This window comes from Crocodylus siamensis, chromosome 11 (genome assembly GCF_052110815.1).
Source record: "Crocodylus siamensis isolate JL-2025a chromosome 11, ASM5211081v1, whole genome shotgun sequence".
Lineage (NCBI taxonomy): Eukaryota > Metazoa > Chordata > Crocodylia > Crocodylidae > Crocodylus > Crocodylus siamensis.
Genome location: NC_143405.1, coordinates 869,156 through 892,777, shown reverse-complemented (window position 1 = coordinate 892,777; position 23,622 = coordinate 869,156). Strand labels below are relative to the sequence as shown.

At 57.2% G+C, this 23,622-nt stretch overlaps 1 protein-coding gene across 5 annotated transcripts in view; it reads left to right on the top strand.

Annotated features, from left to right (window-relative positions):
* Positions 1 to 4,825: 4,825 nt before the first annotated feature.
* The window catches only part of MVB12B (multivesicular body subunit 12B), a 75,978-nt gene continuing 57,181 nt past the window's right edge, over positions 4,826 to 23,622 (top strand). For 2 of the 5 annotated variants that reach the window (XM_090022440.1, XM_090022445.1), the window contains exons 1-4: positions 4,826 to 4,973; positions 10,109 to 10,231; positions 16,680 to 16,787; positions 19,879 to 19,975. In XM_090022440.1, the coding sequence (XP_089878566.1) occupies positions 4,914 to 4,973; positions 10,109 to 10,231; positions 16,680 to 16,787; positions 19,879 to 19,975 (388 nt within the window). In that variant the 5' untranslated portion in view covers positions 4,826 to 4,913. Of the gene's footprint in view, positions 4,974 to 5,053; positions 5,176 to 6,612; positions 6,752 to 8,832; positions 9,130 to 10,108; positions 10,232 to 16,679; positions 16,788 to 19,878; positions 19,976 to 23,622 lie in introns of those variants that run through there. The other 3 variants (XM_090022441.1, XM_090022442.1, XM_090022443.1) reach the window with 3 other exon arrangements.

Below are 23,622 nucleotides of genomic sequence, written 5' to 3'. Positions count from 1 at the left end.
AGCTCCCAGGGTTAGTGTAGCTGCTTACAGGCCTGTCCATTGCCCATAGGATTCGAGAAGCGTGCTGGGCAGACGGGGAGCCGGCATGTCTCAGCACAGCTGCAGCAGCTTCAGCAGAGCTGTGCTAGCTCAGTGCTTTAGCTACGTTAAATGTCCTTTCTGCCACAAACCACAAGCTGCAATAACAAATAAACCCACCCAGCACAAACATCACTGCTGTGTTTCAGTAACGAGCCTTTCTCTTAGCAGGAAATACTACATCACTTCTGAAATAAGAATCCCCAAAGTTAGCTTCAAAATAACATTAAGAAGAAAACAAAGTCTGTTTGCATCCAGAACCCAGAGGAAACAGGCTAATTTATTCCAATCAGAAGCAAAGTCAAATAAACATCTTCATAAGGAGAGACCCTGAATGTAACTGCTGCTCTATTGTGTGCGGCTGCAGTGCTCCGGCTTCTTTCCCTTCCTTAGTCCCTCATTATGGAAATCAATCAATCGTTGTAGGCATTCCAGTGGAGAGCAAGTGTCCACTGCGCACACAGGGCTTCTCTGACTCTGGTGCAGAATCTATGGAATATGTGTGTGTGTGTGTACATACATACACACACACACACACACACACACACACACACATCTATCTAGCTATCTATCTATCTATAATATAAACCCACTGAATCTTTCCTCTGCTTTTGCAGAGAAAATACTGGTATTTTAAGAAGCGCTCCTTTATCCTTATCAGTCGGCCTTCTCAGAGGAAGTGTTGTATCCTGTACTCATGGGAAGTCCTAGGACAAATGCATTAGGAATCGGTATTGTAGTGGCTGTCAGGTCTGGTGGACACATGCTCTTAATGGGCATCTGTGTAGTGGCAAACTCCCAAGTCCTGCCTCACCATGCAGCTGACCCACAATACAGCCTGGGATCATTCCAATCTCCTCTTGGGCGGTTCTCAAGGTCTGGTCAGGAATATAAAGGAGGTCTGTCCTGGACAGCGCAGGTGACATGTTTAATGTATCAGCATCTCCAAAGTGCCTGTCACTACAGCATCTAGGCGCAGATACAAAATAGAGGGCCACAGTGAGATCCGGGTAACGTCTGTGTTCTGCTCTTCCATCCTCCAGTGAGAGGATTTAGAGGACAGGTGGATATGTTGTCAGCAGCACTGCCACTTCCGTTCCAGCAGTGCCTCTGGTCTGAGCTGGTGCAGATGAGGTAGCATGGCCTTTTCATTTCTCTCTTGGGAGAAGCAAGAGTTAAAGTAGAAAAGTCTAAGCCAAGTTGTGGCTCGAAAGACCAACTTTGTTACGCCAAGTAAAATAACAGCATGTTAGACGTATGTTGAGGACAGTTTAAAAACAGGGTAGCAGCTGAAGCTCAAACTGAAGTGGTTGCGGCCTGAAACCAGACACTAGGCTATTTTTTCTGCATCAGGCAGACTTGGAATATGAGAAATGAAGCAGTATTTCAGACCTGGAGTGAAACTGGCTACTGCAGCAAATGTGTTCCTGTGGACAGAAGGGTAACATGCACACAAATGATGGCCTGGGACGTTATTTTTCCTTCTATGGCGCATTACAGTAGTTCTCCAACAAAAGGGATTGTGAAAACTTGAATCCCAGGGTTTTTAGCAGACAAGGTTCTTTGGGTGAATCTGTTATCTTTTATTAGATCAACTTAAATTGTTGGGAAAAAATTTTTTTAGCAAGCTTTTGGGTTTAAAAACCCTTCGTCAGGCTGAGGAAGTCTCCGCAGTTGGCGTGTGCTCTTCCTGGATGGAATGAATATTCATGAGACTGTCATGCATAATCATGAGAATGAATAGTCATTGGACCATGAGGGTTTTTATGTGCTGCTTCCAGAAGGGTCCTTCTCCCCCTCAGCTCCAGCTGGGAGATCCTCTGTAGGGGCTATGAGGAAGGGCCCCTGCTCCCCATCAACCTGTGGGTTTTCTAGCTTGCCCCATGTGTGTGTGGCAGCTGTGTCTGATACAGCATTTCTGTCTAGCCCCCAACCCACAGCAGAGGGTTGGGCCCCACTGCACTTGCCCCCACGCTCATGTAGATCCCCCAGTCTCCCCGGGAACTGCGAGTACACCACCGCCTCGCCATTCCTCCAGGCTCAGGGTGTTCTCGCTGCTAAGTTGGGTGTTTCAATGACTACCGCTGCAGTTCCCTCCGGGAACATCTTCCTTGCTTCTCTTCTGGGTCAAACAACAGCACAGCTGCTTTTGGTGGGAGCACCTTCCTCTCCCCAGCAGACGTCAGGCTGGGCAACCCCAGGATAGCAGAGCTCCCTCCTCTGTGACTGTGCTCAAAAAAGAGGAGAGGCTTCTTGGGATGTCGTTAGATCACCGTAACTTGCTTGTAACCGCCTTTCCTTGGGGGTAGACTTTCCAGGTTTGCAGTACTCCTTCAGTCTTTAAAATGGTTTGCACCTGAACTCCTCATCCTATGCATGCAGCAAGTCTGTCGATGGCCTGCACGGTATCAGGGTCAGCAAGTAACAGCATCCTCTCCCCACAGGCAGTCCTGTTAGCCACTGTATTTATCAGCCGGCTTGTTTTGCCATGCCCTGAGCATGCTCACTTCATCCTGATTGCACAGCTGTTACCTTTTTATGTCCTGAAGTGTTTTACTGGCTCAGATGATGAAAATGGTACAAATGATGCTGGACAATGTGTGGTACGGTCTCATGAGCAGAGCAGCATCACTGGAGGCGGCCGCGCACTTTCTAATGAACTGCAGCCCACACGCACAATTTGTGCATTTGTTTCCTTAGAGGGATCTTTGCTGGGTTCACCTCGGTGCCCTTCTATGCAGGCGGAGGGGAAGCCATGCTTGGTCCCAGTCCAGGCCTGTCTGTCCCAGCACAAACGGCTGCTTTTCTTGCATTCTGCAGGTTCTCCTTGGGGAGCTTCAGGGGGTACCAAGGCCAGGCTGAGCGCCTGCTGGGCTCAGCCCAGGCTCAGGCAAAGCATCTGTTCCCCAGGCAGAAATGTTATTGCAGATCATGCCACAAACATGCCTGCACACGTGTCTACCGTGCATCTTGGCATGTTTTCTGGAGACTAAGCAGCAATTAGACTCTTCCTTTGGAATCCATCCATTTCACACTGCCATTGTAGCCTGGATCTTATTGAAACTCTCTGTTTTTTAATATTATCACACTAAAGACTCTCTCAGTATCAGCATCTCCATGGGGGAGCATTAACACACTGTAATGTGTATCAACTTCTTCAGTTCAGGAAATCTTGCTGCATTTGTAATAGGGCATTTGGGGCATATATTATGTATGGGGCATATATTTCTCATTTCCACTAGGCATCATCTCTCTCTCTCTCTCTAAATAACTTTCCAAATCAAAAAAATGCATTATACTCCTGGCCATCCAAAATAATTTGTTTAAATCTTTAGACGCAGCAGCTGCCAGGATTAGCCACAGATGAGCCAAAAAGAGGCACCGGTGGGACAAAGAAGGACATGCACACAGATACCCTGGCATTACCATTGTTTGGCCACAGCCAACAGCTTGTGCTTCATCAGAACGGTGGCGGCTGTGGTAGCGCCCCCATCCGAGAGAGACATGTCCCGTGGTGGGGGAAGACCGTGAACCTTACTCGCTCTTGCAGCGTGCTGTGTTTATGCTACTGATCGGGATACGGACATTATCTGTGCTACAGCTCTTGTCCTGCAGGGACCCTCAGCACGGTCTGGCACTAGCAAATTCAACCTCTTGCATGTCTGCAAAGTCAGAGAGAGTCGCCCCAGCCTGAGGACGAGAACAGAGAAGGAGCCAGGGACAGACGTGGGCAGGGAAGCCCAGCTCCCACTGGCCCGCCGTGCACCTCGCCGCATGCAGACCTCTGGGTTCTCACTGCTCCAACACAGCCGGGGAAGGCGGCGAGAAAGGGAGCCATCTGGTCCAGAGAAGGCTGCCCCACTAGGGAAGGCCAGGCCTACCCGTTGCATGGAAGAGACGTGGGCGCAGGCCCGCGCAGGAAGGGTCAGCCCCCGGCCTGCGCTGGCTGATCCCTGCGGCAGGGCTGCTGACTCTGTTTGCAACTATTCTGGGAACACCAACGCGCCCGCGATGCACAGCGCAAACGTGCCCGTGCGCTTGCGTACGTCAGGTACGGGTTACGGCGCGCAGACTTGACGTCAGGACGTGACCGGTGCGTTCAAAACCTCGCCGGACTCCTGCAGGAGTTGGATTCAACGTTTAACGTTGATTTGATCACGGGTCTCGTGGGTGTCTCCTGGCCGCCCCGGCGATGGAGATCTCGTTCCTCGGGCCCCGAGGGCAGGCAGCCCTGCCCCGGGCACGGGAGTGAGGGGGATGCCGGACCGACCACCACTGGCCCCCCGGCGCGGCCTCGGAGCAGAGCGACGGTGGCGAGACCCCCGGCGGGGCCGGTGCCACGGCACACCAGGATGGGTGTGGCAGGTCTGGGCCCGCAGGCGGGAGGCCACAGGCCCAGGGCCGCCTGGCTCGCCCGGGGAGGTTTCGTCACGCGGCGGGACGACAGCGGTGCTCCGCGCTGCGCCTACACGCTCCGGACACGACGCCGGGGTGCCCACGACACGACACCAATGTACCTGCGACACGTGCCAACATGCCCGTGACACACAACACCGATGACCCCATGACAGATGCCAAGATGCCTGTGAAATACAACACCCATGTACCCGTGACACGCTGACATGCCTGTGACACGCAGCACCAATGAACCCACGATCCGCCAACGTACCCGCCACACGTGCCCGCGTGCCCAGGACACGCAACGCTGACGCGCCCGGCGTGCCGGTGACGCGCCGGGGGCGGGGCGGGGCGGCAGGGGGCGCTGCGGCGCCGCGTCCCGCCCGCCAGGCCCCGCCCCCCCGCGCCGCCGCAGCCGGGCCGGGCCGGGCCGGGCCATGAGAAGCTGCTTGTGCCTGCGCCGGGGGAGCCGCGCCCCGCCCGCCCGCGCCGATACAGTTAAGTGAGGCCGGGCCGGGCCGGGCCGTGCAGGGCGGGGGCGGGCGCGGGCGCGGGGGTCCTCCGGGCCCGGCCCGGCCCGGCCTGCGCCCGCTCCTCTCTCCCTCCCTGCGCCGCGGCCCTGCCGGGCGAGCAGCACGCGCAGGCCGCGGTCGTGTGGACCAGGCCCGGCCAGTCGTGCCCCCCCGCCGGCGTGCGCAGGTGCCCGGGTCGCGCGGTCCGGGGCGGCGACTTCCCCTGGGGCGCAGGACGAGCCCTGCTCCCGTTTCGCAAACCTGTGCCCGTGGCGCGCAGTTTCGGTTAAACGCTGGTTTCGTTCCTGCAGGCGGGGGATGGCCGGTGGCGCCCTTCCCCGCTCCCTCGGCACTGGGGCTGGCCACGGTGCGCTGCCCGCCCGGGGGTTGGCAGACCGGCTCTGTTAGCCCTCGAATTTGTTTGCTTTTAATTTTGAAACTTCATTTTCCTTCCGTTGGCGCTAAAGCAGCGCGGCCGCGGGGTGAGCGTCTGAGCGAGGGCTGCCAGGCATCGGTGTGAGGTCCAGACGCCCTCGCCCGTTGAGAATAAGCCCGCGCCAGCGGCAGTGGAAGGCCTGGCGGGGTGACGAGCGGGAGCGAGGAGGGGAGGAAGGACGGAAGAGGACCGCAGCAAGCCTGGGAGGACGCCGGGTGACCCTGTGGGTGAATGCTTGCGGCAGGCTCCGACTCCGGCCACTGTAACGCGCGGGCCGTAAGCAGCTCCTTGCGCGCCTGGGGCAGGCAGAAGACTTGGGAAGAGCCGTGCAGCTGGTGAGATGGGCTGCCCGAGCCCTTTGCCTGTCCCCGCTGTGGGGTGCTCGTGTCCAGGGAGCGAAGAAGATGCATTGAAGGCCTCGGACCAGGAGCTGGCGTGGCCCCGGCACTGTGCTGCTTGGCCCTGGGATCCGCGGGGACCTCCTGCCATGCAGCAAGACGGGCCCGAGCCGAGGACACGCGAGCACTGGGCGCTGCTGGCAGGGATGGCCGAGCGCGGCTCCCCTGACTGGGCTGGACCTTGGCCGCCACGGCTTGTTGGCCTTCATCCTTCGCAATGCTCTGCCCAGACAGCCTTCCCCGTGCCCCGCTCCCCCAGCCTGCCCGTCCTGCTCGCATCATGCTGGTCACTCTGAAGGCCAAAGAAGTCGGGATCTGGCGGTGGCTAGCGGGTTCAGTGACAACCTCTCTGAGACACTGCGCAGCGCCTGGCTCCACGTCACCGTGCTCCACATCCAGCCCTAGCCAGGGCAGTGCTGCGGTGAAACGTGCCTGGTGCAAGGAGCGTGGGCCTGGACCTCTGTGGGTGCCACCTCCCAGACCCCAGCCCTGCAGGGATGGCAGCGACCTTGGCCCTTGCTGCATCTCTGAGCCCATCTCCCCTGTCCGGCCGGCTCAGCAGGCCAGGGGCTGCGCGGCGTGAGAGCCCGGCTGGGATCGAACGGGCCCAGTCGGCTGCTCTGGAGCCAGCAGAAAACAGCCCTGCCCGTCTGGTGCTGGGTGCTGCTGCCGGCTCCCCCTCGCTCTCCCAGCCAGCATTGTGTCTGACTCAGCCTTGCCATGGTGGCGCAGAAAGCCCCGTTTCCTCTGCTCACAGCCTGTGCCACTGCTGTGATAAAAGGGCTTTGTGTGAGCTGTGACAATGTGAGGATTGATGCGGCTCCTTCCCCCCGCTGCCGTGCTGTGAGTCAGACACCCACAGAGCCGCTCTGCCTTGGTGGCACCTCAGTGACAAAGGCACCTTTCTCCCTGTCATCCAAGGAGGGCAGGTTTGTGTCAGCCGTAATGGAGCGAGCAATGTACCTCCATGGAGCTATACCCCAGGGCACAGCCAGCAACTCTTGCTTGTGCTCCAGCCCCCTCCCTGTCTCTGTCACTCTTGGCACTTTGTTCCTGGGCTTGCGGAGGGGCTGGCGCTGCCCCTTGAGCATTTCAGCCCCGGGCATAGTTTGTAGCAGCCCATCCCAACCCGCAAGCGTAGGTGACAATGCTCTGTTGACAGTACCAGCCTGATGGAGAGCATGCCCTTCAAACGAAGGAGTGCCAACCTCGTCTGCATGGGCTGTCCGCCCTTGGCACAGTGGTGCTAGCACAGAGCCCTCGTGTGAGTGACCGGTGCAGCCGATGTGATCCATACCGGGCAGGGCAGCTATGGCGCGACTGCCGTCCATGCACGGACAGGCCCACAGAGACGCTGGTGTCCAGGATGCCTGGTGTTTCTTTCCTGCTTTGGCAAGGGCTCCCCCAGTACCTGGCCAGATCACTTCCCATCCAAAGTCCTGTGAGTCCCATCCCCCTTGCCTGCTCCCAGCCATTCCCCTGCTCCTCGAGAGCAGGATCCTTGATGACCTTACTCCAAGGCAGTGCTCGTGTTCCCTGGCACCAAGCCGTGTAAGCCATTGCGTAGGCAGCAGCCTTGTCATTGGGCTGCTGGATCCCAAGCAGGGCATTTGGAGAGGCAAGGTTGGAGGCAGGGCTGCAGCTCTCCTTCCCCTTGAGCGGCTGGGCCTTGGGCAGAGCACGTGCCATGCTGTTCTTAGCCCCAAGGCAGTGGTAGATCTGCCCCCCCCGCATAGAGCTGGCCCTGGGCTTTTTCGTGAGGAGGCCTTGTGGCGGCCTGCAACTTGCACAGCCAGTTGCTGGCTCTAGAAATTGGTGGAGGCTTGGGAGCAGCTGGGAGACAGGAGTTATTTTTGATCCTGTACCTGTGAGAGCAAGTATTCTGAACTGTTGACTTGTGAGTGAGGGCCTGGGAGATGCTGAAAGTTGCTCCTGAGGTATGCTGCAAACTCGAGTTCAGCTCTACCAGACCCCGTGGCCCCAGGCAGCCCCAGTGACTCGCAGTGTCCGACTGGTCCCAGAAGCCTACGGCTTTCTGGGGCTTCTTTTTCATAGGAAAATCCCATGAGCAGTTTCCACCTCATCTGGCTGCAGCAGTCTTCCACCGCTGCAGCGTAAACCTCAGCTTTCTGGGAACCTGGATGCCAGGGCAGCCAGCGTGTCTGGGGCTGCATCTCCCAGTGGCTGTGGAGGTGAAAGAGCTCTGAGCATCTTGAGATGCATTTCTGTGCTGGCTGCTTAGACAGTGCTGGGAAACTCGGAAGGGAAAGAAAAGCTGCAGGGGGTGGGTGGATGTCGACCTTTCCACACCCTGCCCCAGGAAGGGGCGCTACATGGGACTCAGCTGCACCCCTGCAACTCAGATGGGCGAGAGGGGCCCCACATCTCCCGACTTGCATGTGCTTGAGACTTAGGATGAGTGCTGCGTTTGTGCAAGGAGTTGTGCTAAACGCTCTGGTTGTAGGAGAGCTGGCTGGAGAATGGCAAATGCTTTCAGCATTCAGGTTCAGTGTGCATTTTCCAAACTGTCTATGGGTGCCACAAGGTAAATCGGCGATCTGGAGGACCCTTTTATTGCAGTATGGCAGGAGGAGATGTGATGTTTGAGGCTGGGGGGTGTTTTGGGCTTGCAGAAGCAAATCGTGCTATTGTCACCTGTCAGTTCCCTTTGGTGTGGATCTAGGTCACTAAGCCACCTGGGACAGGATTTATCAGAAACTTGTTTGAAGTAAAGGTCATGTATTGTTGTTTAAGTTCGAATGACAGTATTTCAGGGTCACAGAATTTGCGTCTTCCATTGGTGAGCGGTTTATTGCAAAGCCTTTGAGAGGCAGCAGGCTGCAGACTTTGCCTGGGAGCAGGTTAGTGTCTGTGCTAGAGGAGCAGTGCCCGCTGGCCGCAGGGCGCCTGTCCCGTGGCTCGTCCAGGCTGACCGCGGGAGGGCGTGGAGTCCCGGTGGGCAAAGGAGGTAAAACGTCAAGGGCTCAAAATGCAAATTCCTGTTTTCCAGGTTGCTAGGAAACAGCGAGCTGTGCCTTGGCTTGGCTCCATGCTTTCCGGGAGCTGGAGCAGGCGATGGAGCAGAGCTCTTCCCTGATGCCAGCCCAGTGGCACTGTCTTCTGTGACACTGCCCAGGGTCCCTGCTCCTGCGGTCGGGAGCGCGCGTTAGACAAGCGTGCTTGGTGCAGCTTGCTCAGGCCCCAGCGGCGCATGTTGCCTGCAGCGAGGTGTTGCTCTGACTGAGGGTTGTGAAGCGTAGGGTACGGCTCCTTCTGGCACCAGTACTCCTCGCCTTTTGTAGAAGCAGTAAGTAACCAGTCATCCTTGGCCTGAAAGGTGCTGGGTGCTATGGCTGTGCGGCTGGGCCTGCCTCTAGGTAGCTCTCCCCCTCGGCTTGTCTGGCTTCCCTGGCGTGCTGCGCTCCCTCCCTCGTGCACCGAGCACGGCCCTCTGTGCTCCAGGCGTGGGGCGGTTTCCTGGTGCATCCTTCCTTCCTGGGAGCGAGGGCGGACGTGCCTCACGTGCTTAGGCAGCAGCATCCCTTCCCTGCCCTGGGCAGGCTCTTTGCCCCCTGCCTGGCTGGAGCTCTCCCCACAGCTCCCTGCCTGAACACTGCCCTGCTTCCTGCACCAGCAGCTCTGCCAGCCCACAGTCCCCAGCACCCTCCCTTTCCTCCTTGACAGCGCTCCCAGGGCCCCGCTGTTCTGGAAGACCGGTGCATGCTAGCTGCGCCTGTGCCATTTCCTCAGCACCTGCCCTGCCTCCGGGGTGCAAGCTCGCGGGGGAGGGAGCCCCGCTGGCTGTATTCTGGCCGTGTGTGGGCAGGAGTAAGGAAGGGCCGGAGTCCCCTGGTAGAGCCCCCTGCGTGCCTGACGGAGCTGGGAAGGGAAACCTTAACACAAAGCCACTGGAAGCAGCTTCCACCCTGCCTGAAGTGGCTGAGTCACCCCGCCTGCCAGAGCCCAGGGGTGCAGGGTGCTTCATTTGGGGCATGCCCTTCAGTTCTCTTAGGGCCGCTGGGGGAGCCCTGCCCAGCCCAAATGCTCCGGGAGCAGGGAGGCTCAGGAGAGGCTGTTGGCACTGGTTCCAGCCCCGTCAAACATGGCAGAGCTGTAACTCATTAGAGGCAGACGCCACCGGGGTGCGGAGGGTGTGCCTGGCCGGGGCTCTGGGTTTGGTTTGACTGTCAGTCGCAGCATTATAGCCTGGGCTTGCTTGCAGGCTGCAGCAGGGGCTGTGGGAAGGTGCTGCCCCACAGCCCCCTAACACTATTTCCCTATTTCAGGATCAGTCCATGATGCCCGAAGTCCGTGACCTTTCAGACGCCTTACCCGACCTGCCGATGGACCCAATCACTGGAGTCGGGGTGGTTGCCTCCCGGAACCGGGCACCCACAGGTTACGACGTTGTAAGTAGAGGCCTTTCCAGCCCCACCCATCATGCTGTTTGCTGGTGTTTATTGTGCAGCGAAGCATCTTTCTGCCAGCCCCCTGTTATGCTCTGCTTCAGGGGGGCATTGGACATGGGGGTTTGTGCCCTGCCACTCTGCTCAGGGCCTGGGTTTTGGGAGCATTTTGGGCAACACTTTCCCCCCACCAAAGTTGGTGGATGCAGGTATGTCACTCCATCCACTCCACTTGTAGGAGGCTAATTGCCTGGAGGAGGGGTTCCAGAAGCAGCTGGCCAACATGGCTTGCAGATTTAAGGAATCCTAAATACTTCTCAGATTATACCTGCCATAGAAACAAATCCCGCATCAGGTGTCTAACACCATGCGCACCTGCCCTGCCCAGCACTTCAGGATGAAACGCAGCCCCCGCACCCAATGTTGGCTGGAAGCTGGGAGGTGGGCACAAGTGCTGGGGTACTCTGCTGGGTGCCACTGAAGTGTCCAAGTGGGCAGCTCGATGTGGGCATTCCGCAGCTGCTTAACCCTTGGAGTGCATGGGCAAATGCCTCGTGGTCATGGTGAGGCTTTTTCCTGAGGCTAGTGATCCAAACCAGGGAGAGCAGCTGTGAGCCTGCACTGGAAACCTGGCTGCGCTGTCAGGTCAGCCCAGCACCATGTCGAGGGCTCATCTACTCTCCCATCCTCCGCTGTCTTGTCTCCTTCCATGGGCCCAGATCAGCAGTCCCTTGAGGTTGCCATGAGAAATGAAACCCCGTCAGAGCCCTGGGCAGGACAGGAAGCGGGTCCCTAAGCCAAGCAAATCCTCCCCTTGGGCAGCCCAGAGCTGACTTGGCCCAGCCCAGAGTGTAGCCGTTGGGTAGGAACATGCAGCTCAGTGCATTTGCTTGGCTTCATGCATCTGGCAGAGTTGAAGAGCTGAGGAAAGTCTGAAGCGCCCAGAGCCAAATGGTGTGTCTGGGGCAACACATGCTCACAGTGGCTGGGCTTGGAGGAGCCCCCAGCAGGGTGAACTGGGGCCAAGGCGTCTGAGAGGGATCGCTGGTGATCGCGTCTGTTGCTGTCACGTGGAGGGGACGGGAACAGCTCCACTTGGCGTGTTGGGGGGCCCCTGAAGCCAGTGGGATGTCAACGCTGGCTGCCTTCTGCTCTGTGCTGCGTTAACTAACGAAGCATAATCCACCCCGTGAGGGTGAGCAGCCTGGGCAGGGAGCAGAAGCCTGCAGGGGGGCAGGTAGACCCTGTACAGATCCACACAAGGCCTGACCTGAACCCCATGCACCTAGGAAGGGAGCCTTTCCAGAGTCTTGAGTGGGCACTGGGCGCTTCACAGTGGGTGGCAGAGCTGAGAACAGATCTGCAGGAGTCGGGGCTCCCAGCACTAGCTGGAGCAGCCCCGTGGCAGGGGCAGGGTGCTGTGTCTGCCCCGTGGCCACTGGAGCAGGGCCCGCACTTGCTCTGCTTCCCAGCATCAGCAGGAAAGCCAGTCAGTGTGTAGGCTGCCCTGCGTGACCCCAAAAGCAAGGCTGGGCAGGAGGGCGCCTGGGTGGGCTGTGGGAGATGCGGCAGTGACGCAGGGGCCCTGCTGGGTCAGAGCCTAGGGAGCGGGGCCCGAGCCCTCGTGCTGTGGCAGGGCAGCTGCCGCAACACGCATGGCTTCCCCGTCAGGGGCCAGCGGGAGCCATCGCTGCTAGGGACAGCGAGGCTTCACCTGCGTAGAGTAGCCGGGGCTTGTTCTCGCCCACCTGCAGCCAGCTCCACACTGCTGCATGCAGCTGCCGGTAGGGCTCGTGCCTCAGGACTGGCGCTGCGCTTGCAGCCAGCTCCCTGCACACAGGGAGAGCATGGGCCACCTTGTGCTGAGGGCAGGCAGGGACTCCTGTGGTGTCAGGCTGGGCCCAGTGGTGACTCGGGGAGGGCTTCCTTTCCAGCATCCCATGTGGCTTCACCCTTGGTCGTGCCCCAGCTGACACAGCTGTGAAGGATGGGCTGTGGGAAGGTCTTCCCTGCTGGGTCTGTGCTAAGCTGTGCACAGCATTCCTGCGTGGCCGGCCACGGGCTGAGCACTGAAGGAGTGCTGCAGGCCAGCGCCCAGGTGATGAGCCGGGGGAAGAGGAAGCGCTCAGTTCTGGCAGGAGATTGAAGTGAGCAGGATCCCTGGGGAAGCCTGAAGGCTTACCCTGCATGCGAGAGCTGCCTTTTTAGGAGCTTCCAACGGCTAACCAAGTCCCCCAAGACTACTTAAAAGCCTCATTTCATGACTTCCTGGGAAATGAGTGCTTGCCTCTGGTAGCAGTGTGAATCATTAGATTCACAGATGTTAGGGGCTGGAAGGGACCTTACAAGATCATCGGGTCCAGCCCCTCTGCATGTGGGCAGGAAAGACCCCAGCAGTCGTCTAGCATGGGACTGGCACCTGCAAGGGGGTTATGCCCCCTTAGGAGCGTAGGGCTCCCTGCTTCGTGAGCCGTTGGCCAGATTGCCGCCTCCCTTCCGGGACGCTGGCTCCCCGGGGCTCGTGCTGGCCAGTCTTGCAGGAGTCACGTCAAACTTCACTGTCCTGTCTGTGTCTGAAAACCAGGCTTGCTGCTCTTTCAAGTGAGGCCCACATTTCCTATCCCTGCCAGATTAGAGGGAAAACTGTGTTTGGTCCCCCTTCGCATACAGACGCTTTCACTGTTTCCCAGCTGTGACGGTGGTCCCTGCTGTGTGTGAAGAGCTTTCACATGGCAACGAGAGGAAGAAAAACATCCATCTTGGGAAAAGGCAACTAAAAGTGTGTGGGTGGGCAGAGGGGCTCGAGTCTGGGGCAGCGCCTCGGTCTGCAGGCATGGACTGAATTTCAAGTGTCCCTTGGTGTCAGCATTTGCTTCTGTGAACTGTTCAAGGGGGTGGTGGATCTGCTTGCACCAGGACTTATTTGTGTGTACGAGGGGTTGCAGGTGCTCCATGGATCAGATAACACCCCCCTACACCACCTCCTTAAAAATACATTTGGGTTGAATTTGGGAAGCTCAAAGAGCTTTTTAAGAAGTCTGAATTTAGTGCGACTTTGTTGCCATGGGCTGTGCTGAGCGGAGTTTGAAAGGCATGTGTGTGTCTGTGCCTGGTGTGTCAGGCAGTGAGCGAGGGGCCGTGCGGTGACCTTTGCTCCCCGGGCGGTAGGGTGGTCAGACCTTCCTGCCTCATGCTTTGGGGCAGGTGAGGGTTTCCCTGTCAGCCCTCGGCTCCCTACCTCTGCAGGGTGCTGCTCTGTGCCCAGCCCCGGTGCTCGGGTGCGTGGGGAAATGAGCAAGTACGTGGTCCTCTGTGCCGAGGGAGGCTTCCTCCATTATGGCAAAGCCTTTTCACAGGCGATGCTGTGGCCTGCTGGAGGAAGGGGACCCTGTGCGGCCTGATGCTGCTGCCTGCGCCGGGGGGCAGAGGGGACAGGCTGTAGGTGTGCTGCCCTGGGCAGGTTCAGCCCCTGTAGCTGCCGGCGGGGGCGGGGGCTCCTCTCCGTGTGCCAGGAGGCAGGTGTTGATTTAGCTGCTGCTGTTCTTCTGCCATGGGGCCGTACGAGCCGGCACAGTCTGGGCAGCGTCCGTGTGCCACGCTGGTGCCAGGCTTAGTGCACGTAACTGTGCCTGGGCGCTCCTCGGTGCCATGACTGGGCATTCCTGCGGCCGGATTCCTGACCGTGGGCTTGGGCACTTCGGGGCACACACTTCAGTTCTCAGTTTGTTTTCCTTGGCACTGGGTTTCCAGCCCTCGTGATTACACCAGTTATCTGCTCCAGACGTCAGGGCTGGCATTCCTTCACAACAGGTGCTTGCAGCAGCGTTAACTCTTTGGAGGCCCTGAGGACACTTCATTTTTCGGAGGTCTCGGAGCTGCTGCTGGCTCTTGTGGCGCTGATGGCACCAGGCGTCTGAGGGGCCGTTGCTTTGCTCCGGGGTCCAGGTGTTGCCCCCGCCAGCGGTGTGGCTGCTGCCAGGGGAGCTGTGCTGAGCTCCTCACAGTGTTATGCCTATCCCTTGCTGGCCTCGCTCACTTGCTTCGAGAACAAATAAATTGCCTGCCTTCAGAGCGAGGCCTGCTAGAGCCACAGGCCTGTCTAGACTTGCCGTGGCTCCGCGTTGACTCGGGCGCGCAGAGGAAACAGCGAGCCGTTCCCACGCTTCGCCCCTCCTGCAGGCTCGCTCCGTGCCGGGCCCACCTGCCCTGCTGGGGTCCCCCCCACCTCGTGGCCCGCGCAGCACGTGGCGGCTGACTGGCGCCAGCAGCCGGCTTGCCCACGCGCTGCCGCCGGTTCTGTCTGGAGCACGTGGGAAGGCTGATTCCCAGCCTTTCCCCGGCGCGCGCCGGTCCCCCTTTCCCTCCGGCCCCTGGGAGAAAGCTCTAGCCAGGCGCTCGTCTTGGGCCTTTCTCCAGCTGGCAGCCCAGGCAAATGACTTGGCTTTAATTGTGGCCGTTCAGCATAGTAAAGGAGATTACAGCTCCCTCCCGACACGCAAGTTTAGCTGAGAGGATTGTTCTTGGCGGGAACAGATTGTTGCAGGAGATGAGCTTGATTTAAGGTGAGGTTTCAGGGCGTGATTCGTGATGGCATTTTCCAAGGGGGACCTGAGAGGATGTTTGTCTTCACATTTGCTCCCTTACATGTTGTTCCGCCTTCCCCGTGCATCTTGGGGCCTGCCTGCTTTGTGGTGCCCTCTGTCCTGTCTCAGCTTCTACCAAGCCAGGCCATCCCCCTGGCTTCTTCTGTTCCCCTTTCCCTTCCTCTGTCCTCAGCCGCCCCGGCACGCCTGCCCTCCCTGCTCCAAGTGACTGGCAGGCTGGTGGCTGCCGGTGTCAGATGCAGCGCACGGTGACTAGCAGCCGGCATCCCCTGCAAGTTCAGTCCCAGGATGACCCCCCACACGGCTCCATGGTGGCACCTTCCTCTGCCAGCCGTGCCAGGGACTGACCTGCAGATGGCAGGGATGGTGTGCTGCACGGGCCGTGGCCAGGGGCTTAGCACGGGACAGTCTGGAGCACAGCACAGCCAGAAAATGCTGGACCGGCACTGTCTTGGGCTGTGATGCTGGGAAGCAGTGTCCTGCCCACTTGTCCTAAAGCCCCTGGGCACCCTGAGCTGCATAAGCCGTTCGCCTGTGTACATGCTCCCTTGGCTCTGTCGCTTTGCTTGCAGCCCTCTTGTTCATCAGAGTGGCCTCTCTGCATGGACCCGTCTCACGCCCACACGAAGGAAACAGTGGGCTGCCTCCGTGTGAGTATCGGCCCAGCACCTGGGTCACAGGTCTCCCCAGCAGAGCCTCTGGCAGGCTTCTCTGGAGATCCTGGTGATCTGCTCCCCCCCGGCTGTCGGGTGCCATTGTTGTTAGGGCCTGAATTTTTGTTTCTCTCCCAAACCCCTTGGGACAATGTCCGTCTGGGTTTGGAAGCGTTCCCTGAGGTGTGGAGCTCTGTGCCTGTTCCCATAGGAAAGCCCCAGGCTCCTCTCTCTGCTGGTAAGAGGGCTTCTGGTTTGAACAGAAGTGAAAGGGCGGATCCTTCATTGAGGTGCATTGGGAGTGGATAAGGCAAGCCAGGTGTGCTGGAAGCAGTGCGCCCCAGGCTGCGTGACTCAAGGCAGGCAGCAAGTGTAGGCCATCTCATAGGGTGCGATGGTTGCTCCAGCTGCAGAGATAAGCCACCTGTGCAGAGCTAGGAGACTTCAAAGGAGAACCAGGAGTTTCAGCCTGAAGCAGGCGCAGCTCAGCTGGTTGTCCATTTTTCAGGTTGAAGATGGCTCAGGTGCTAGCATGGCAGGCCTTGCTTTGTGAACAGGTGGCTCCCCTGGGAGCGCTTTGCATGTAGGACCCGTGTTCCCAGCCGCGAGTTCTTGTGCACATCTAAACGGGTATTTCCTGCTCCAGGGGCATCCAAAGTCCCCATTTTCTTAGCAGCCAGAATTGCTGGGCCATGATGTAATGGGGATGCACTTGCTGTAGCGTTGTGGCCCGGCTTCTTGCAGTGTTCCTGCTGGCAGGACACAGCACCTGCTCAGCGTCCCTGCCTGTTGCTGGGGGCTCATCGCCTTGGAGAGGACAATTTCTTGTCTCATCAAAACAGCCCTGTGCCTCTGTCTTGCAGGACCAGGACCCCTGCATGCATGGGTGGAAATGAGCGCCCAGATGTGCTGACTCCAAACTGCTGCCTGGTCGTCCTCACCAGAGTTGCCGTGCCCTTCATTAGAATAGCTTTTGTCAGGGTGTCTTTAATCAGTCGCCTTCTCAGAGACCATGTGTTGAGAAAGGGGGTGTTTTGTTTGGGTCTGTTCTTCCTCTTGGAAGTTCCCAGCATTGTGCCTTGTGAAAGAAGCTAGAGATGTCCAGGGCACCATTTATTAGGAGGGGCCTGAGGAACCTGTGCCGCACACAGCAACGGTATCCTGCTCACGTGTCCACTCTCTCCCTCTGTCCAGGTCTCACAGACGGCAGATGGCCTGGATGCCGACCTCTGGAAAGACGGCTTGTTTAAATCCAAGGTCACTAGATACCTGTGCTTCACCAGAGCATTTTCAAAAGAGAACGTAAGTGTTTGCCGAGTGCCAGCGTGCGATGCGTCTCAGCTTGGCATGTTCCTTGCCCTCATGATTCACTTCAGGGAGCTCGTATGGTTGAGGCAGGTGTTTTGCTAAGTCGGGGTGAGTTGGTAGGAAAGCCCGAAGATCTAATCTCCATGGTTTAAGTTATTCCTCCTCCTCACCTGCCACTTACCCTTATGGAAGGCAAATCCCAGCCAGTTTTGCTGCAGTAAGAGTGCACAGAAATCCCTGGGCCTGTTTCATGGTTTGCCACCCTGCTGGCACTGCCGCCCCGCGTGGCATTGCAGCAGGCAGTGCTGCCAGCATCGTTCAGTCACTGGCTTTGGAGGGACAGCAGGCACAAGGCTTTTGCCCTGGAGGAGGGTGTGCCCAAGCTGACCAGTCTCCAGGCCTGGGCCCAGCCCTGTTCCCCAACAGGATTCCCTCACCTTCGCTGCTTCATGCTTTTTCTTGGAACGTTTGCCCACATCTCTTGGCAGCTTTTGCATGCATCCACCCTAGGATTGCATCCTCCACTTCCAGTGTGGAGACACAGCTTGCACCTATAGGCAGCAGCTGCCTGCCTGCTTTTCCTGTGAGGAGGAGGAGCCCATGTCCCATCACTGTGTCCTGTGGAGGATGTCCCTGGGACAGGGTGCTATTGGGAGGGGAAGGCATGTGATTTGATGCCTTGTGTTGGCTTGGGATGTTTGTCAGCTGAGTATAATACAAACACTTAGCATTTCCAGGAGAAGATGCTTAATTCTGCCTCCAGTCCTAAAACCCTATGACAACAATAGCCATAGACCAGGTCGGGAGGATATTAAACAGGAGGATTTATGATCACGTGAATATTCAGTTTATCTACGGCTACCTTAAACACGAGGCTGTCAGAAGTAATTACAGGACAGTAGCATGCGCTGGCTACCAGAGACAATATAAACGCCCCGAGTCGGTGCCTGTTGGGCTCTGGTCATGAATCATTTGCTCAACGAGGTTTGGGAATACGTTTTTCCTGTTTATGAGGTGCACGTTAAAGGAAGTGTGAGGCAGGGAGGATTGATGGGGTCTTCCTGCCGGCACCGCCAGCTCTGCAGCGAACAGCTGACTGACATGGGGCTTGGCCCCGGGTAGCTGCCCACAGCCCCCTTCCAGGTGCACTCATTTGTCTTCAGGCCATTCGAGTTGTGCGGTCAGGGCCATGTGCCAGCATCCGGCCTCCCTCCATGCTTGTGGGGCACTGGATAAAACTCTCCCTGGTGTTAATCATCCTCACTGTCCCCCGGGTGCTGAGGAGTCGCCTCTGTCCCTTCTGACAGTGCATCTCACAAGTGCTTGTCAGCCTCTGTCACAAGCCCCTGTGGACCCCGCAGGCTGTGCTGAGTGGGACTGTTGCAGGGCTGCGTGCTCGGTGCTTGGCGAGGCAGCGCTGTGTTGCTAGTACTCATTGGCCCCTCCACTAAGCACACTCAGCATTAATCCCCTTCCTGCTCCTTTGGCTGCAGGGCTGGCTGGCAGCACCGGGGCAGGAAGCGCAGGGAGAACCACTCCCTCTCTGCTGGGAACTCCCCTTTCCCCCCCTGCTCCCAGGCTAATGCTGTGGGAGCCCCTCTCCCCCTCCTCCTTCCCCCGGAGCGGCTGGCGGGATGCCAGGGACTTGGCGCAGACTTGGAACCTTTGAGGCTTAGAAGTGCTTGGAGCTGCCAGCAACACGCTGCGTCCTGCCGGGGAGAGGCTGGCCGCCCGGCGCTGGACGTCGGGGCGCTGCGTTTGATCAGCCTTTCCCATGCCTTGCTCTCTAAAACCGGGGTCTTCTTAAGTTCAGCTCAGCCAGTGTGCGCTGCTGGGCCCTCTCTCAAACCCATCCCACAGACTCCACACCAGCCCTGGCCTTGTTCTGGTTAACATGCTTCGTACAGTCTGTTCTGCTGCCTCTCTGCTGTTGGTGGGGGAAAAGGCCGTTGGTTCAGCTGGAAGTCCCATTTTAGCATGACACAGGTGGGCAGTGCAAGTAAATGAAAGATGCGCCAGCAGACATGCCTGATCTGCCCATCACTGCATCCATATGGGACACCGGCTTGCACTCAGACGTTAGGAAGCTGGCACTGCTTGCTTTTGCAGAGAGGCACGGCACTGTGTGTAAACTGTAGTGACTGAAAAGAAAACATCTACTTTCACTGCTCGGCAGGTATAACTGGCCCAAACGGCCCTGCCCTTTTCTTTATGTGCTTAATGGTTCCAGCATAATAACCAGAAGGCAGTGTTTGGCCTGCAGTATTTTTCCTGCCCAGATGAAAGCTGTGCATGTCACTTAGCAGCAAGTAAGGATAAAATATACTGACTGGGTTTGATAGCTCCGAATGATCTTTTAATTGTGCTTTGTATTGCACTTATGTTTATAATGGCTCATGTAGTAACTAAAGAGTGTTCTTCTTCCATATCAGAATACTGGCAGCAATATTAGCTTTAATGGGAACTGCAAAGAAAATCCAGTCTCTAAACAATTGTGGAGGCTGTTGTTCTAAATTGTGTTTTTAGCTCTTCAAACCTTGATTAATAGGACACGGCACTGGTTCAGGATTCGTATGGATTCCAAATGGAGTTTATCATTCCAAATGGCGCACTACTTTGGAGTGGGCTTGTCTGCTTTTGGATCTAGCACCATATGTGTTCAGCACTAATTATCAGATGCACACAGTAACTTTGGCTGTGCCCACGTTAACATTTCCTGCCACTGCTACCATGTAAACATCCTGTGGTTGTTGCCATGTGGAGCGCTCAGGCCGTGGCCAACCTAGCCGCAGGTTTTTGCTTTAGTGGTTGAGAGGGACTGTGGCCTGTCTCCCCACAGTGTCCGGCAGGGCTTACAGTGAGAGGAGATAGTGCACATGGAGAAGGTTGCTGTAATTGCTCAGTGCATGGACTGTACGGTGCCCAGTTGCTAGTTGATTGCAGGGCCCCCGCTTGCCCTGTCTCCAGTACATGTGGTCTGGAAAACACTCAGTTCACCAGGCAGTTTGAGGTCCCACTGGAAAGAGGGATGCTGTACCTGGATGCATAACATTGTCACAGCCTGCTGTTTCTCCTCTCTCTGCAGAGCCACTTGGGCAATGTCCTGGTTGATATGAAGCTCATCGATATCAAGGACACGTTGCCTGTGGGCTTCATCCCCATCCAGGAGACGGTTGACACACGTAAGTGTCTTGGTGCTGTCACCATTCCCCATCGGTCAGCAGCTGACTCTGCCCTGGTACCTGCCACTTGTGCCTGTTTGTGAATGGGGCCAGGGTGGAGTTTAACAGCTGCCTCTGGCCCTGGGAAGGGGCTCAGGCTGCCTTAACAAGCAGGAAATGATGACATGGTATCTTCTCTGACATTTTAATGCAGCTGCCCTGTCCACATTCTGCATATTCGGGTGCAGTGGGGGTGGCTGTGCACATGGGCAGTACTCAGCTAGTGTGGGGGCAGAACAGATGAAGGCAGTGCTAGGTGATGCCTGCCAGGGCACAGCTGCAGGCTGTGCTCACATCGCAAGCGAAGCTGTGACGGGGGATTTCGCTCAAGGCCTCCCATGTCCCAGGTACAGACTGCACCCTCTGCTCCAGCTCTGGAGATAACAGGGCAGGCGGGTGCAGTGACCAGCAGGGCACCAGCACTGTGGTGCTGGCTCCTGCCATTTCATGGAGCTCTTTGCCTGAACAAAAGGCCCTTGGTGCCTCATGTCCCTGCCCTGTCAGAGCCAGGCGGTGCTTGGGAATGGCAGGCCCTTGAGAGCAGTGTAGTAGAGAAGCTTTTAAGGATGAGTCAAAATTCAACATTTAGAAGCTGAGTGAGTCACTGCAGAAGTGCTGCTCTGGTTATCCCCCAGCACTTGTGTGGCTGGGCATGGCCTGTGGTCGCTTCTGTGAACCATTCACGGCCTGCTAGCCTCCTGGGGAGAGGAGGGATGCCTGAGGGTCCCACCAGGCACTGCTTCTTTTCCCCCCAGCCTCCGCTCCCCATGGCAAAGGGGAGCATACCCCCAGAGCTGGCTCTTGTTGGCAGACAGGCTCAGACCTTGGCTCCAGCCAAAGGAAACCCCATGTTCAGGTGATCCAGGAGCAAAATGCATGCCTGGCCAGGCCCTCTGCCCTCCCCCCATCCCTGTGCTGTCCCCCCTCGCCCCTAGTGTGCTGCACAGTGGGTCTTTGCAGTATCTCTGCTAGCTACGCCCAGGGCCAGAGAGGAGCTGGCCAGGCAGTGGCTGCAGGAGTCCGTGGTGTTGCCAAGAGGACTCCCTGGCCCTTTCTTGAATTCGCAGGTCCTTCCAGATAACCAGTGATAAAGGAATCCAGCCCAGCACGTATGTGTGTGTGTATGAGAGTGAGAGAGTGAATGGAGTTGGAGGGGGATGGTATTTTGGTCGCAGCCAGCCTATGTCCAGTAGGAGCCAGCGTGCTACAAGCAGAAGGTCCTACAACCCTGCATGGACTGCTTCCCTAGAAGAGTCCTCAGCACATGCACAGCCAGGAAAACCACTGGCTTCTCATGCTAATGCTGTGGGAGTATCCGCCTCATACCTTGGTGGTGTTGAGCTCATGGTGGAGGGGGAGAAGAGACTAATTAATTCTATGTGTACTGGATTGCAACCCATGCAGCCCTTGAAAGCAGAGGCACTAGTTGTGGTAATGAAGTGGTGCATTTCCGTGCTTCCATTAGCATGACTGAACGCATTTCTATTGACTGTTTATAATATGTTTACTTAAAATTAGTTCTGCTTAAGCCTGTGTAATTAATGGCTTTAACTCCTAAACTGGGTCTGCAGCAAATGCTGCACAGTGCGGAAGACAAAAACAAATACCGCTAACTACATGATGTTGGGGCAGCGAGAGAACACGTGCCACTAATTTTGTCCCAGGTGGAGTTTGTGGCAGTGCATTTCCCTGTGTTCTCTCTTCTTTCCCTGTTGTCTGGGCTAATCACAGAAGGTGCTAACTCTGGTGCTGCCCAGCAGGTCCAGGCAGTCTACACTTAGGTTGTAGTATCCACCCTTGGTCCTGAGAAGAGAGGGACCAGACACTTGGAGGAAAGTGGTGGGCAAGTTTACATGTCCCATAGAAGTGGGTTGCAAAACAGCAGGAGCAGGGCTGTTTGCCTTTAGACGGTTCAGGTTTGAAAGTGTCTGAAGGATGAGTCTTTCCCACTGTGGGGTGGTACTTTGCAGGCTTGCCTTCAGTGTCTGAACTCCTGCCTTCCTGCTTATCTATTAATGTCTGTGATGTTTTGAGGGCCCCCGTCCAGGGTCTTGCATGGCAGGTCTGAGCTGAGGTGGAGCGCGAGTCTTGGAGTGCAGCACATCTGCATCCACATGCTGGTATCTCGGTGTCCTTTGTCTGGGCCTGCACAAGAATGTGCATTGCATCCCCAGGCAGAGGGGAATGCCACCGGTCTATGTAGGTACTGGGGCCTGCTCCAGCACAGCCAGCAGCCGTGAGCTGCTGCTGCCCTAGTCAGTGCCCACATCTGGGCTCATTTTTGCTGTTGTTTCAAATTGCCCCCCACCCCGGATATTGCTTTCTGGGACACTCGGAGGCTTCTGCCTTCACCCACTGCAGCCTGACCTCTGTTTGCAGCTCTGGTGCTGAACAGCCTGTGCTGTGCTGTGCTGTGCCAGTGCAGGAGTGACATTGCCCTGGGGCTGAATAGCAGGGTGAGCCTATGCAGGGGCTTGCCAGTCCCTGGCAGCCCTGGCAGGCACAAAGGTCCTTGAGGGATCTGGCAGTTATTGCCTTGCAAATCTCATTTTAATCCCTGGGAAGATAATGGAACAAATGGTGAGCGAGAATCCCTTGGTGCAATGGTTGAGTCTGGAGTTGATCAACCCTTGGGGGCCCATAAGGAAGTGATCCTGCCAGATGAAGTGTGCTGGTTTCTTCATACAGAAGGGGAGGGTAACAGAAGTGTTGGATTTAGTAAGGCAGTTGGCACTGTGTCTCCCAAAATCTGAATTTAGAACTGAATTTGTGCTGACTTGGGTAGTGAGGGGCTGGCAGCAGGCTACGGGAGTGTTAAATGAAGAGGAGAAAAGCCAGAAGTATTGAACTGGGTGAAAAGTGCTGAGCGAGGTGTGCAAGGGGTTGGCCTTATTTACGGTCTCTGCTGCTTGTCTGTGATGCAGCATAAGAAGCTAATGAGGTTCCACCATGGTACCACAGAGGGAGGAGAGCTAGAGAGCAGCGAGGGCAGAGCAAAACAAAGGAGCGCCCACGATCAGAGGTTTCAGCAGACGGCAGCGAAGTGGAACCCAGCCGGGAGGGCGTGTGCAGAGCCCTCAGAAAGCTGCCCCTCTGCTGCAGTTAGTTCCCTCGTACAGCGTGGCCAGGCAGGAGGGGTTTGTACGAAGGAAGCGGCCCCGGGTGAACCTCCCGCACAGCTACACTGTGCCACACTGACGTGGCCAGCCACAGTGACTTGCTGCGCCAGACCGTGACACTGCATTGCACCTGCACTGGGGCATCTCCTACTACAGCAGCAGCTGTGCTGGTTTCACACTCCAGCAGAGGCAGGGCCTTGGAGCCCACTGGATGGGGGCTGCCTCAGGGGACTGGAGTCAGGTGACCCCCACAAATTTATCTCCTGTGCCCTGGCTGCACAAGGTGGGAGCACACTGCTGAGTGCTCCCATCTCAGCGTGGCGGCTGGGGCTGTGTGGGAGAGACTGTACACTCTCATGCTGCCTCTGCTTGCTACCTATTAAGAATGGCCAAGTGGAAACCCCCATGGTCCTGGGCAGACCTGGCATGGTGGCAGCTCCAAACGTGGGTTGTTGCAGAAGGCCCAAGAGGCTGGTATACACTGCCCAG